This window comes from Branchiostoma floridae, chromosome 8 (genome assembly GCF_000003815.2).
Source record: "Branchiostoma floridae strain S238N-H82 chromosome 8, Bfl_VNyyK, whole genome shotgun sequence".
Classification (NCBI taxonomy): domain Eukaryota; kingdom Metazoa; phylum Chordata; class Leptocardii; order Amphioxiformes; family Branchiostomatidae; genus Branchiostoma; species Branchiostoma floridae.
In genome coordinates this window covers 23,899,598-23,915,018 of record NC_049986.1, presented here as the reverse complement: position 1 = coordinate 23,915,018, position 15,421 = coordinate 23,899,598, and the positions used below count along the sequence as shown (strand labels likewise).

The window sequence follows — 15,421 nt, the reverse complement described above, 5'->3', positions numbered from 1 at the left end:
CACGAACAGCCCATTGTTCTCCCATTAGACGGATTGACAAGGGCGTGATGATTTCCGCCTCCTGGGACGCACCCGTGCCGGCTGTGTAGTTGTGTTCCAGGAAAGATAATTACAGGGGCGGAGAAGATATAAACTTCCTCCCTGGCAGTTCTCTACAACTGCCTATCTTGTCGGGCGTCGTCCTCGTGTTGTTCCGTGTCTATGGTATCAACATGGTGAATGGACTATATCGCTGTGAACTGGGAAAATTAAAGTAACCTACTACAGTAGTAATAGTCAAAATTGGGGAAGTCGATTTGTATGTACATGGCCTGCCTCTGTGCTAATACCCCTGTCACATGTAGCGAAAATCGATCGGACGACGAGTCTGCGAGCTCTAAAGGACATTTTCAGCAGTAAGATGTCCAGTGTTCTCTCGATCAGTGGTGAGAATTTTTAGGGATCGTCGGTGAGTTTATCAGGGTTCGTACTATAGCCTTAACATCAGCGACAAGTCGCCGGTGATCTCCGAGTTTGTAGAGTTCGTGCTGAGTCGCCTGCAGGTCGTCCGTACCTCGCCTAGGTATCGGTCGACATTCGATGGATAGTTGGGCGTCAATCCAACGAATGAAGACAGATGTCATCTCGAAAAAGTCGTACGATGCCTGCTAGCCAAAATGGAGACGGCCCCGCAGGAGTATCGCACTATTACACAAGGTACAAAATAGAGGTATAGGAGAAAGCTTAACATTAGTTAACATAACAATAAGGGCTAACATAATTCTTTGATATAGTATTGCAATGGAGTAGGCTAATCATTAGTTTCGGTATTCTTTCTAATAGCAGAGCAGTCCTTGATATATTTGTCAATTTTTGCATGACCCTTGTCTGAACAGGCTGCTCAAAGGTTCAAAGATTGAAAACGAATAAAGAATACGACAATTAATTGTATCACGTGTCTTGCAATTTCATAGTTGTGCGTTGTTTCAGGTACGAAGGACCAGTGGGACAAAACCTGTTTTAGCGAAGGAGCTGTGTGCTCACAGCGAAGGGGCTGCATGCTCGGTGGACTAGCTGTGTGCACAGCTCATTCGCTAAGCACACGGCCCCTTTCCTGCGTACACACAGCTCGTTCGCTGATCACACAGCCCCTTCGCTGAACACAGCTCCTTCACACACAGCTCCTTCGCCGAGCACACAGCCCCTTTGCTGTGAGCACACAGCTCATTTGCTGTGAGCACACAGATACTTCCCCGAGCACGCAGCCCCTGCGCTGTGAGTATACAGCTCCTTCGCCAAGCACGCAGCCCATTCACTGTGAGCACACAGCTCGTTCGCCGAGCGCACAGCCACTTCGCTGTGAGCACACAGCTCCTTTGCTGAGCATGCAGCCCCTTTCCTGCGTACACACAGCTCGTTCGCTGATCACACAGCCCCTTCGCTGAACACAGCTCCTTCACACACAGCTCCTTCACACACAGCTCCTTCGCCGAGCACACAGCCCCTTTGCTGTGAGCACACAGCTCATTTGCTGTGAGCACACAGATACTTCCCCGAGCACGCAGCCCCTGCGCTGTGAGTATACAGCTCCTTCGCCAAGCACGCAGCCCATTCACTGTGAGCACACAGCTCGTTCGCCGAGCGCACAGCCACTTCGCTGTGAGCACACTGCTCCATCGCTAAAACAGGTTTTGTTCCAATGGTCCTTCGTAGGCAGGAGATCATGATCAACGTAGCCTGAATGTTGACAAGATTATAGTTTATTCATTTACTTATTTGCAGAGACATCGTAGAACAAACATATGTCAGGCCTGCTGCAGAGTAAAGGGGAATCCTGTGGTCTCGTATTACGGTAGTTACCGAGTAGCAGTTAACTATTTTACGACGTGCGTGCGTGTGTCACACAGTTTCAGCTGGAGTGCACCAGGACATGTTGATACAGACCTGTGTCACACATTTTCAACATAAGAGCATGAATCAAGGCACTTTTCCTGTATTTTTTTTAAGTTCAAACATTGCTGCATCTACATTTCAACCATGGTGACTGCACACTTGTACCCCTTCTTTAATTAATTTACGACTATTATCTGTAGCATTCTGCTATAGTCACTGAAGTCACAACAACATTATGTAAACCATGACGTCGGTGGTTCAGACCCAAGTCTGTACCCCCAAGTAAAACGTGCTTATCAACGTGCACCCTGCTACCTTCACAGTTACTGATAATGACTCAACTTCCTATTCTTAACGTATAGTCTCACAATATAGTATTTTTTAAAAGAAAAACCCGGGATTTTATCAGGGCATTCGAAAAAATCCCGGGTTTTTAAAAGAAAAACCCGGGATTTTATTTGGGCACCCCAAAAAAATCCCGGGTTTTTTCAAAGAAAAACCCGGGATTTTTTAAAAAATCCCGGGACAAAAAAAAAATCCCGGGATAAATCCCGGGATTTTTCTATATTCAATGAAGCATGAAGACTCCCACTGGGGGGTATAATGATCCGTTGGGTAACAAGGAACATTTTCACAAAATATCTGATATATACGTGTAGTCTGTGAAAGGCTACAAGCATTAGTCCCAAGTGCTCTGCTCAGTCCCATTTTAATCTGCTCGATGTTTAAATATTCTGTGTGTGCAATTACCATGATAATGTTGTAGTACACTACATTTTTGTAGATCAATAAGCATGTCATAATAATTTCCCACAGTCTCTGTGGATTGAATAGAAACATATTACCAACATGTTTAAGTTCTGTACAAAATGTTTATTGTCAATAAAAACTCTGAAATGACACTTGCAACAGCTTTGGATTATCTTTTTCACTTTAAACAATTACATAATGTTGCCCACACTAGAATCTTTGAATCTATTTTTAAGAAAAATAACAATTCAGAAGTAAAAATGTTTGAAATATCAATTCTGTAATTAAAATGATTCACACTAAATCTAATGCGTATAAACGAATGCAGGAGCATCTAAATTCAGCAATTTGAATTGACTCTCACAGGTAAAACATCATTAATAACAGCTGATAATGCTAATACCTTGCACAGCCAGCTATAATTATTATCGAACAAATCTTAATGAAGACTGATTCAGGTACAAATTTACAACAGTTATACCCCACAATAGCATTAACAAGTAAAATGAAAGAAGCACACAGTGTCACGCATATGCCAAATAGGCAGACAAGCAACTGGCTATGATCTTGCAAAGATAACAGCAGTTTTCTGAAACGTCTGACCATTTCCAAAATCATATCTAGTAGCTTGAGCAATTGCTATTTGGTGTAGCATATTACCTGGAGGTCTAATATACATCAGCGTGTCACAGCGTGTCACAGTTACACAAAATGTCTCAAAATTAGAATATGCATCCTGCCCTATTGGCCCTAATTGACTGGCTGATAGCACCCCTTTGTTTCATGCCAGCTGTCGCGTTAATGAACTCCAAGAGAAGCCTAGCCCTCAGTCCCTTGCATGCTGCTGTTCTGTAGATTGAAGTTGTTTCTCCCACCCGACAACCGTTGCTAGGCTCCTGTACAGAACTGCCTAACCCTTAACCCTCAGTCCCCTGCATGCTGCTGTTCTGTAGAAGTTGTTTCTCCCACCCAACAACCGTTGCTAGGCAGAACTGCCTAACCCTTAACCCTCAGTCCCCTGCATGCTGCTGTTCTGTAGAAGTTGTTTCTCCCACCCGACAACCGTTGCTAGGCAGAACTGCCTAACCCTTAACTCTCAGTCCCCTGCATGCTGCTGTTCTGTAGAAGATGTTTCTCCCACCCAACAACCGTTGCTAGGCAGAACTGACTAACCCTTAACCCTCAGTCCCCTGCATGCTGCTGTTCTGTAGAAGTTGTTTCTCCCACCTGACGACGGTTGCTAGGCAGAACTGCCTAACCCTTAACCCTCAGTCCCCTGCATGCTGCTGTTCTGTAGAAGCTGTTTCTCCCACCTGACGACGGTTGCTAGGCTCCTGTACAGAACTGCCTCGTTAGCTGCCTTCAGGAAGTGTTGGAATCTCCCATCACCTGGGAAACCAGAACGCTACGTTAACTTATAGGTCTCAATAAATTGGAAAAAGGGGCCATGTTGGGCAGTTCCTGGACTGTTTTTGGTACTTTAGGCATGGCCCCCGGAAGTGGGACACCTTGCGACTCCTAGGGTGTTTTGGGGCCAGGCCAAACCGTTGTTGAATTTAAGTCAGACTTAAAATGAAACCGGGGCCCGGCAACAGATAGACGCCGAGAACTCCCCAATATCCAGCAGTCCTCCTGGGCAAATTTGTGGCTTCAGAGCCGAGCTGGGGCTACATCCCTGACAGTCACTGGTGCAACTGAGGCCGAAGCCTTCATAGAGAACAATTGCATTATCAGCATCTTGGTCAGAATGATTTCGCTGACAGAAATAAAAATTCCATATTTCCTTGTTGAGCAAATTGGCTTACAACTCTGCCCTGCTTTGTAAACCATGCCTTAAATATTGAAGGGCTATGCATATACATGTACATGCAAACTATTATAAATTGTAAATTGGGGGAATTCTTCCATGCAAATCAGGAGTACTTTACCCAGTAGCTGCTGCATGGGCACCACCTCCAACACATCCCTGTCCCCCTGCAGCTCACACAGGGTCTGTCTCACTTCCTGTAGAACCTGGGCATTGGTGTGTATAAAAATCTTCATCAGATTCTGTGAAATCACTTAGGTTTTCAGTATAAATACAGTATATTAACCAGGATTACAAATTGAAATTTCACCCATATGGCATTTTGCATGTTGAAAAATCAATAAAGGCTGACAACAACTCAGTGTATCTATATCTTAGACTATCCCTCTCTATATAATATAATAATAATGTATATTATTTTTATATAATTAATCTTTATGTAATTTTTAAAAATCTCCAGTTAAGCCCATGGGCTTACAGCCGCATACTATGCACAGAAGCAGCTAGCTATATACTTATTAGGTTACTGGTAGTTGAGGGGTTGGAGTTTGTAATATCCAATACCTACCTCCAGTAGCGTGGGTTCACAGCCTCTGAACCCAGCACACACTGACAGCTGTTAGAGTTAATGTGATAACCCAGTCTTACCTCCAGTAGCGTGGGTTCACATCCCCTGTACCCAGTACACACCAGCAGCTGGCTGGGTGGGTTTAGGGGTTAGAATTTGTAATAACCCAGTCTTACCTCCAGTAGCGTGGGTTCACATCCCCTGTACCCAGTACACACTAGCAGCTGGCTGGGTGGGTTTAGGGGTTAGAGTTTGACAACCCAGTCTTACCTCCAGTAGCGTGGGTTCATAGCCCCTGTACCCAGCACACACCAGCAGCTGGCTGGGTCGGCTGTCTGTCTGCAGTGGGGACAAACTCACCTGCAAAGGGAAAACCACACTTTATTGATCTCCTTGGCAATTTTACTAAAATCTTTTGGCTTTTGACACAGGCAGCAGAAATGAGTTTAGGCTACACCATGTGATTCGTGGTTCTCTTACATTTTTATGTTAGGCCACACCGATTTAATATCTTGGTTCACGGATTTGCTCGCTCCTATTTTTCGGAAAAAAAAAATAAAAATAAAAATTACTACTCAGCAAATTTTCACCATTAATGAAACCATTCACCAGCTTTCTGGTGTAGCAAATTGGCCTTTATATTATAAGCTCCTTAAAGTGTGGGTACAGGTGCTGTTACTGTACAAAAATAGTGTTTTTGTACTTATTTCAAGCTGAAAACTTTTTTTTTAATGTTTTGGATTAGCCGTTACCTTTACCCCAACCATTTTACAATTTTTATTTTTATTTCGCCCTCTCGCTCCATATCTTTTATGAAAAAATCCGTGAACCAAGAAATTAAACTGGTGTGGCCTTACTCGAGACTGGAAGGACTCACCTTAAGCAGGCAAACAAAACCAAGCAAGCGGTAAAGATGAAACGAGAAGGCTGGGAGTGAAACTTTTTACACAATAAACTTTGTATATTCACTCCCTAAAAAATTAATGTACCAAAGTACAGCCTTCAGGCTCTGTGTATGATTGATTTTATTAGCATTATGTGGTATTATAGGCAACAATTCACAATAGAATGCAGTGAACTTCTAAAATTATCTTATTTGAGGTTCATACATTAACACCTTAATTGACGATAATTGGACAGCTTGGACAAATATCCCACTAGCAGAGGTAACATCTATTATCATAATACCGGTACGTTTACGACGATTTCTCTAGCCATACTGATTTGACAAATTGTCAACGCATCATTTTCTCCAGTTACAATTGTTGCTGTTATAGGTTTAATACCCTTGCCACTTCTTCTGTGTAACTTTTCTGCCACTCTTGTCCTGCTAAAAGCGTAATATTGTAATTGTAACACGCCGCGGAATTACACGGCAAACGGGCGCGTGGTTGGGAGGGGGTACAAAATACCGGTAGGAAAAAACACGGCACAATTAACTGTCGCTATGTACCTTTATATCTGATGTTCCTTCCTTTTCTGTTAGTAAATGCATAAAACATAAACCTGCATGAGCATACAAAATGTCATGAGAAAACGGACGTATACTGTCAAGAATTTTCATTTAACTCCTGTCCGTCACAACCGCTATGACGTAACACTTCACTGCTAGCGTAGATATAAAAATGGCGGGAAAATGGCTGCTTACGTTCAATTTTGCCCATTCAGTCGTAGATCCGGGCTATTATGCAACGGTTCTTCACACTTTTACATGTCGTAGGTCACCAACAGAAATTCAAGATTGTTGTTGAATCATGTTCTTCTTGTGCCGTGAGCATGTGTAATTATGATCTATAAATTTGGCAATGAATGTGACAGTGTGCTCGTCCCACGACGAGCTGCCTACCCCGAAAAAGATACTGAAAACTTTTGGCCTTGTTGTCTTCGAATGCATTGTTATCGATGCTTTGTAAATGATATATTGGACACCTAGATGTCTGAAGTGTGCACAGCTCAGAAATAACTATTGTTGCATGTGTAGATCTCATTAAGTTCCAGTATTTTTAATCTACCGGTATAAGTCTTACTACCGGTATTATGCCAATGCATGTTAACCTGATTATGTAAAATATGAGGGACTATTATACAGTTTTACAGTAATTGCTGTAATTATGTAGTTTTCACCTTTCTACTGTGTACATGGTTCCTATTTGAATGAATGACTGAATTGACCTTCTTTGCTTACTTGCTTAGTGCTTGCTTACAGAGTGCTTGCAGAGGTCAGGAAACCCACTCAACCATGGTGTCAACATATCAGGTGACACATGACCTGAGGCATGGGATGTTCTTTGTCATGCAGAATAGGCACCGCTCAAATCAGAGTCCCGGATGTGAAACTAGGAAAATGTTTGGCCTGATGATCGAGTCGGAGGGAGAAACCAGAACTTTCACAAGCAAGTACAATCATGTACATACAGGCGACTGAGGCGCCAGCAGGTTTACAGTAACTGTTGTAGAGTTTCAAACGTTCAGGTGAGATTTAAAACATAGTCTCAGGCATCTATGGGTGATATTTGAAATTTAGACACCTCTTAAACATCCAGGTAAGTCAGTCATCACAGGTCACAGTGCTAGTAACTGTAACAGTAACTTTACAGCGGTTTGCTGAGAGAACAGTGTGTTTTACAGTATGGATTATAGTCCTAATCAAAGAGCATGGTGAAATGAAATACTCAGGGCTAATGAAATCCTTTTTTCTGCATATGTGTACTGGTGCAGTTAACATTGAAAACTACCTGCACCAGACAAATTTTACCTGCACCACTCTGAATTTCTGATCATGGATCATACTAAAATTGTTCAGGAACTATTGCTATTCTTTCTTTAAATTTATACTTCATACTATTAGGTGGTAACAGTCAATGCAGCTAATAACAATCCACACATCTTAGGACGTTTATGTACAAAACCCTTTAAATGGACCAGTGCAGGTTAGGAGCAGGTAGACAACAGAAATACCTGCACAGCTCCAATTTTACCTGCACTAACCTGCATAATTATGCAGGTAGTATTTCCAGCCCTGACTACTGTAAAGATCTGAAATAAATGAAGGTGAGGCCTTTCAGACCAGGGTTGCTATTTGCATGCAGGTAATACGTCAAGAGAATGTTGGCTTAGGGCATGACGTAAGGGTCAAAGTCCCATTAGTGGCCAAACAATGAATCCAGAACTCTCTTCTGTACAGGGCAGGTAAGTCTGACATACAGGTGAAACGTCTCAAACACCCAAGTAAGATTTAGACACATCTCAGACATCCAAGTAAGATTTAGACACATCTCGGACATCCAGGTGAGATTTAGACACGTCTCAGACATCCAGGTGAGATTTAGACACGTCTCAGACATCCAGGTGAGATTTAGACATGTCTCAGACATCCAGGTGAGATTTAGACACGTCTCAGACATCCAGGTGAGATTTAGACACGTCTCAGACATCCAGGTGAGATTTAGGCACGTCTCAGACATCCAGGTGAGATTTAGACACGTCTCAGACATCCAGGTGAGATTTAGACACGTCTCAGACATCCAGGTGAGAGTTAGACACGTCTCAGACATCCAGGTGAGATTTAGACAAGCCTGGTCCTCCTGATAGGTTACAGGAATGTAGGAATTTACTCGCAGATACTGACACTGTGTGAATATTATGTTTTCTGTGAATTAGCCTTGATCACAGAGCCATGTTATGACATTACCATGATGTTAAAACATGGAAACTTAGATCATTTTATTTAATTATCATCATCATCATCAGAGCATTTACATTGTGTATAAACATGTAAAGAGGCTACTACTGCAGGGATGGCCTTTTATTCCAATGCTCTATGGCCTAGCCGTTTGCATATATTAATTATCCATACAAGAGACGTTTGAGTCAATGTGTCAAGAGTCAGATGTAGTAAAGGGAAAACCAAAAATGTGCTAGACTTTGACTTTGACTTTATTTAGATCCACTTTCGGGGGAACACCCCAGTTTCTCGCCCCCATTGAAACCTATTAATAGTTAAGAGACTTTTTTAACGACACGGTATTTTCCACAAAAAAAATTTCCAAGGAACTGCAACTATACTCAGGAAGTAAATATGTACCATGGGGTCTAACATAATCTGATTAACATGTCATTGAAAATTCAAGTAGGACCTCAAATCTCACAATAATGAATATCCTAAAGCATGTCGGAAGCCTGTAGGGGTGATGTCATCGGTCAAGCTGCTCTGGCCCCTTCACTGTTTGCGTCCTCAGAGCGATACCCGGAAGCCAAGATTCGTCGACAAAAACTTACCGAAAACAGCATTATAGGGGTGAAATTTTATACAGTCTATAGCAGTGATTTGGATCCGCTACACTAAGTAAAGGGCACAAAACGGATGCTAAAATCCTCTTACTCCGAAATAATTTAGGACGGAAGAACTGGGGAGTGCACCTGAAGCAGTTTCACAACTTAGCCGCAGATAGCGCCGGTTGAATTGTAGAGCATATTAAGCTCGTACAACCTTAGCAATACAACCGGCAACAATTGGCCTATCTGCGGCTATTTCACAATCAGCCATCGCAACGCATCGGATGATGTTCAAAATTTTTTTCAGCGTCGTACGATTTTTCACTTTGGTCTCTTTTGAATAGCCACCTGACCGCTTTTGCGCTTCTTTAACCAACCAAATGTGGACGTAGCTGTTGAATACCTCTCTATAATATCTTTACCTGTAAAAATAAATCAAAAGAGACCATGACAAATGAGGATTACAATCAGAGGTTCAAATCAAGAACATGGTACTGGTATGATCAAGTACAAGCACTCTACGAGTCAGGCTTTTTCGAAGATTGTATTATGATATGCTATCAACAAAAATGTTTTCATACTAAAATCATAAGCATTATATCATATATATTTCCGACTCATAGAGCCTGTCTTTCTGTTCGATCTGTCCCCGTGGTTATTACGATTATGGTAAATTGACCCGAGACCGAAGAGAGCTGAGATTTGATCTAATTATGAACGCACGTGCATGTAGCGATCAAACAATTGTCTGCATCACCTGTGCGCGAATGCAGGCTCTTCTCGGGCCGTTGTTCTTTGGTTGCTACTGTGGCAATTGCGACTGATATAGTTTTCGTCAACATCGACAATATCAGGGAAAACTAATACCATCACAACATGCTAAAAATTTATGAACCTTTAATGTCATTAGTACAAAAAATTGCCGTAACAAAGTCTGCTATGGAGGCGATAAAGATCTTACGACGATGGAGAAATTTTGAACATGTTCAAAATCCATTTCAGCTCTATGTTTCGTCATAGGACGCTTTCCAATTTACTATGATTTACTACGATTGGCGCAGGTACGCTCTTATGACCTCATTGTATGATGCACTACGCGCTTTGTGACCACGGCTTTATATATCTAAACCATTGCTTCCGATTCTCCCCCGACTTACGACGCACTGCGCTTATCCTGCGCATCGCAAGGAATCGCAAGGAATCGTACGTGCTTTGTGACCGGGGTTTAGTGTAAACACATCAGGTAACAAGTGGCTTATACTCCAAGGTGCTTTTTGCCCATTTAAGGATACAAAGACTGTCATTTTATGACTCAATTCCGTACTCTGAAATTGTCACAGATACAGGCACGTTGAGTCTCTTGAATCCAGGGAAGATTTAGATCTCCAAATAGTCAAATCACATTCAAACATGAGTTCTGAGAACTCATACTTCCATGAAATATTTAGATTTTTTTTCTAAATTCTATGAAAATTTACACATAATGTTATTTGTTAAGTCCTAACCAACATGAACGATCTGGACCTAACATAATGTATCCTTTTCTGCCAGACCAGCAAGAAGTATTCGGTCGTTCATGCTTATGCCATGTCGCTGTAAAACATCTACATTTGCTATGTCAAACGTACCACGGTTAGTTACCGAATGGAACAAGCTTGATGTTACCGTTTGCAACATAGGAGCAGTGTCGTCACGCCAGTCCCACTTATTGTCTTTCAAACAGCTACTTGTGAAATCTACTGTCGATAGATTCAGAAGTCACTTAGTATCCGATAACCTCTGTACCTGGTCTACTGCATGTAAGTGTGCCTCCTGCCAGGATTTAAGGGCTCGGTAGTCTGATTGATTGATTGATTGATTGATTGATTGATTGATTATGTTGTCTTTTATTAATCTTAGTCTGCTGTAACTACTAGTATTGTATTTTTATGTCGGGGCGAGGGCCATTAAAGGTGTCACCACCTGTTCCCCCTACCCTTCCACCTGTGTGGTGAATTTTAATAAACAAATAAACCTTCTAGTGGTTCTTGCGAGATATACCCCACATAACGAGATATACCCCCACATAACATCCAGAGCAAAATCAGTATGGCCGAAACAGCCTCCTGTAACAAAAAAAGAAAGCCAATTGAAAGGACAAGGTTCATTCCTTTACTGAGTCTTAGTTTTTTTAGTCAATGTTCATGTTCAGGTTTTCCTCCCTGCCCTTTGCTTTTGTGTTATCAGCGTTATATTTTCATTTCCGAGAAACAAAAATTAAACTTTTGTGGCCAGTTACAACAACTTAAAACCTATTATAAGATAAGTAAACAATAGGTTCGCTGCTACCTGGGATGAGTGAACATTTACTAATACTTTATGTGCAATTACTTTATGAACTATGACTTGATTAATTCAAAGTAACAAATCCTCTAAGCCACATATTCAAGACAACGTTTTGTTTTCTCGTTGCAGGCTAAATACCGTAAAATGTCTGACACAAACGTCAACAGCCTAGCAAACAAGCTACAGGACTTGGAGTTGGAGTTCAAAAGTCAGTCTGAGAAAGAAATTGGTTATGGGCGGGCTTTGAGAAAAGCCATTCTTGGCAGCGATAACTTTATGGAGGTAGAAGTCCTGAAAAGTCTTGGAGATTTGCATCTTCAGAAAGCCAAGCTCAGTAGAGATTCAGTAGAGTTTGACAAGGCTGCTGCCCTGTATGCTGCTGCCCTACTGCGCTGCACAGATCCAGACATAGGTCTAATATTGGAACATCGTATCGGCTACATGGAGAAACTCTCCAGACAACTGCTGCAGGGGTACAGTCCACATCAGGGGTCATCAGAGGGTACGGACAGTAACAATGCCTTGAGAGTAGCAAAGATTTTTGCAGAATCTGATGAAAAACTGGTCAGAAATTTCATGAAAAGTTGGCAGCCTGTTGAGGAGACTTACACAGAAATGTTAGTTGATGCCATTGAGAAACGCGACATGTTCTTGGAGGTTGAGGTTCTGAAAACACTTGGTGATTTCTACCTTGAGAAAGGCAACAAAACCTCTGATGTATCCCAGTTCTACAAAGCAGCTGCCATGTACAACAAGGCCCTGACAAGATGTGGGGATCCTGAGACAAAACTCACTCTGGAACATCGCATCAAGTACATGGAGAAGATCAGGCCTAGGGAAGTACTGGAAGAGGTAAATGTTTGTTCGACTGTTTACATTCAATTTTTGTATATCATTAAAAAAATACCATGCTCAATTAATACGTAATGCACGATTAGATACAGAAAGAGTGAAAATTATGATGCATGGCAAATGAAATTTGGAAGACATTTCAATAAATGTATGTACACGTGGATTATGTCTTGCAGCTGATACCATTATCAACTGAAACAAGAGGAAGAGATACATTCAATATGTCTATGGTATTACTAATGATGAAGATGATTGGGCCAGAAGAGATCTTTTTTGGCAATTCTCCTCTGAGACTCCATCCAGACATACCAAGGTGGGAAACATTACATTTTTGTTTGTTACAAATTGAATAAACAATTTGAATATATCTTTAAAGTTTACAACACAAACTCATTAAGATTCTTTGCTGTAGATAACAGAAGTTAGAATCTAAATATGACAGGCATCATTTTATGAATAAATTAAAATCTTGGGAATTCTCATACAGTTGTTTGTCAGCAAATAAAAAAGAATCAAAAACATCAATGCATGATTAGTGCTGGAACTTGTGGAAGAAAGTAATACAGAGTATTATGATGGGACATGTAAAATAAGTTATTAATCAGTCACATAGATTACACAACCTTGCTAAATATAGTGCATAATATTTTGTAATCATTTGTAAGCTTAGTTTTGTTAATTTTCGTTAGTTCTCGCTATGTTACCATTTATGTTATTTAATATCGCTTTTATGTTGCATGTATGTTCGGGGTTGCCCCCCAGGGAACTTTGAAAAACGCCTAAATTGGCGATATGTAACCCTGGTTAAATAAAAATAAACAAACAAACAAACAAACAATAATATCACTGACTTGTGAGCAGCAGCTAGATGCCAGAGTGTGGTGTTTTAAACAACAAAATGAAAAGTTATTTTGTAACATAATTTCTCATATACTGTAAATGCAGAAACTTTTGCGGTGATTTAATGTTCATGGTTTTCACGGTGGCCGCTTTGCCGCGAACTTAAAACCACCGCAGACATTTTCCATGGCAGTAACTGAGTAAGAGACTACAGTAGTACAGTGCATGGTGCTACCGCGAACTTTTAAACCACTGCGAAAAGTCATTTTTCCCGCTACTGCGAAATTAAATCCCCGCAAATTTATTACATTTCATTTCAATACAAGTCAGGGACAAAATAAATAAAATCTTCGACTCTTTTATTTTAGTAAATACAAGGACCATGTAAAGGAAGGTGAATCCTCCCTCGCCAGGGCAGACCTGGACTCTGCAGAGCAGCACTTTGCAGCTGCACTCAAGATGACACATGTGAGAGGTTAGTGGAAAATTTTTAACTACTTGAATGTATACACCAAATCTAAAAGGATTGTATGGTTGATATAAAAAAGGTACCTGAGGTTTCTGACAATCATGTTTTATTAGCCTTGCTTTTTTCCAACTACATATAACTGTTACATTACAGTAACAGTTACTGTAACTGTTACTGGTTTAAAAATATCTTTCTCCCCCAGATCCCACAGCCCAGCAGTACCAGAGAGAGGTGGAGCCCCTGTGCAAGTTGGGGGATGTCTACAGTAAGCGAGGTCAGCAGACAGGAGATGGGGGAGACTTTGTCAAAGCAGCAGCACTCTACAATGCAGCAATAGCCAGGTCAGAGGATCAAGTCCTCAATGGTAACATAGTGACAGCCATTATAGAGATAGAAAAGTTATTTCTCAAATGTATTTTAGACATTTCTCACAATGTAAGCCCAGACAACACAGAAAACCACAAGAAACAGCTGAAGGAGATGCGGGACCAGATCAAGCTGGAGATGGAAACTATTGACCAGCAGCTGGATCCCTATGTACATGATGAGGATGACCCACGTGTCAAAGAGATAGAGGCAAAACGAGCTCAGGCTGTCAGGCACTTGTTTGAGAACATTGCACAACAAAGGAAGGAGTTCATCAGCCTGCTTGTAGAAGAGTGTATTGGGTTAATGGGTCCCCCTCCATGTAAGTATGCCCTGGTAGGTTTGGGTTCACAGGCCACAGGACTGGTAACTCCATACTCAGACCTGGAGTTTGCCATCTTGGTAGAGGAAGAAAGTGAACAACATAAGTTGTATTTCCATAACCTCACACACTACCTACACCTCAAAGTGGTCAACTTTGGAGAAACCATTCTCCCAGCACTCGGAATAAAATCTCTCAATGACTTCTTCTCTGAAGATCCACTAGACAACTGGTACTATGACTCTGTTACACCACGTGGGTTTGCATTTGATGGGTCCATGCCAAAGGCAAGCAAGACTCCACTGGGCAGGCAGGGAGCTATGGACAAACCACCCAGTGAACTCATCTGCACCCCAGAAAACATGGCTTCAATACTGCAAAATGATGTCACACTATACCTAAAGGAAGGATATCATCTTGCAAGTATCTTGAGAAACCCATGCCTGGTAGCAGGGGACCAGGATTTGATTGACATGTACATGGGCATCACAGTGAAGATACTGCAAGCTGACAGGGGTAAAATGGCTCAACAACTGGCACAGGAGACACAGAGGGAAAACATTGAAAAGTACAAAGAAAAAGAAACAGCAAGGCTGATAGATGTGAAGAAAAACATCTATCGCTTCCCAGCTGTAGCAGTGGACTGCTTGGCACTGTCTTCAGGCATCATACCTACCACAGTTTGGAAGACGATAGAAGATATGGAAAACCAACAAGTGATCAGTCCCAACAATGCACACCACCTGACAGTGCTTACCAGCATCTCAGCAGAACTCAGACTCAGAACCTACATTGCAAATGGTGGACAGAAGGAAAACCTGTCAGCTTTGGCCTCAATGGAAAGAATGAATGCACAGGAATCAACCCCTCAAATGAATGCACTGAAAGCAGCTAGCCAAGTTTGTCATCTTCACAATGAAAAACAGCTCATCAGGTATTACCAGACATCAGCCCCTCTGAAAAAAGCTTGTCTGA

General features: G+C 41.6%; 1 protein-coding gene across 1 annotated transcript in view; it reads right to left on the bottom strand.

The window, feature by feature from the left end:
- Positions 1-2,741: 2,741 nt before the first annotated feature.
- LOC118422004 (cap-specific mRNA (nucleoside-2'-O-)-methyltransferase 2-like) overlaps positions 2,742-15,421 on the bottom strand; it is a 51,144-nt gene continuing 38,464 nt past the window's right edge. Inside the window, exons 8-11 of the mRNA XM_035829506.1 lie at positions 5,268-5,357; positions 4,551-4,635; positions 3,936-4,011; positions 2,742-3,849 (exon numbers count right to left, since the gene is read on the bottom strand). Of these exons, the coding sequence (XP_035685399.1) occupies positions 3,798-3,849; positions 3,936-4,011; positions 4,551-4,635; positions 5,268-5,357 (303 nt within the window). The 3' untranslated portion in view covers positions 2,742-3,797. The remainder of the gene's footprint in view (positions 3,850-3,935; positions 4,012-4,550; positions 4,636-5,267; positions 5,358-15,421) is intronic.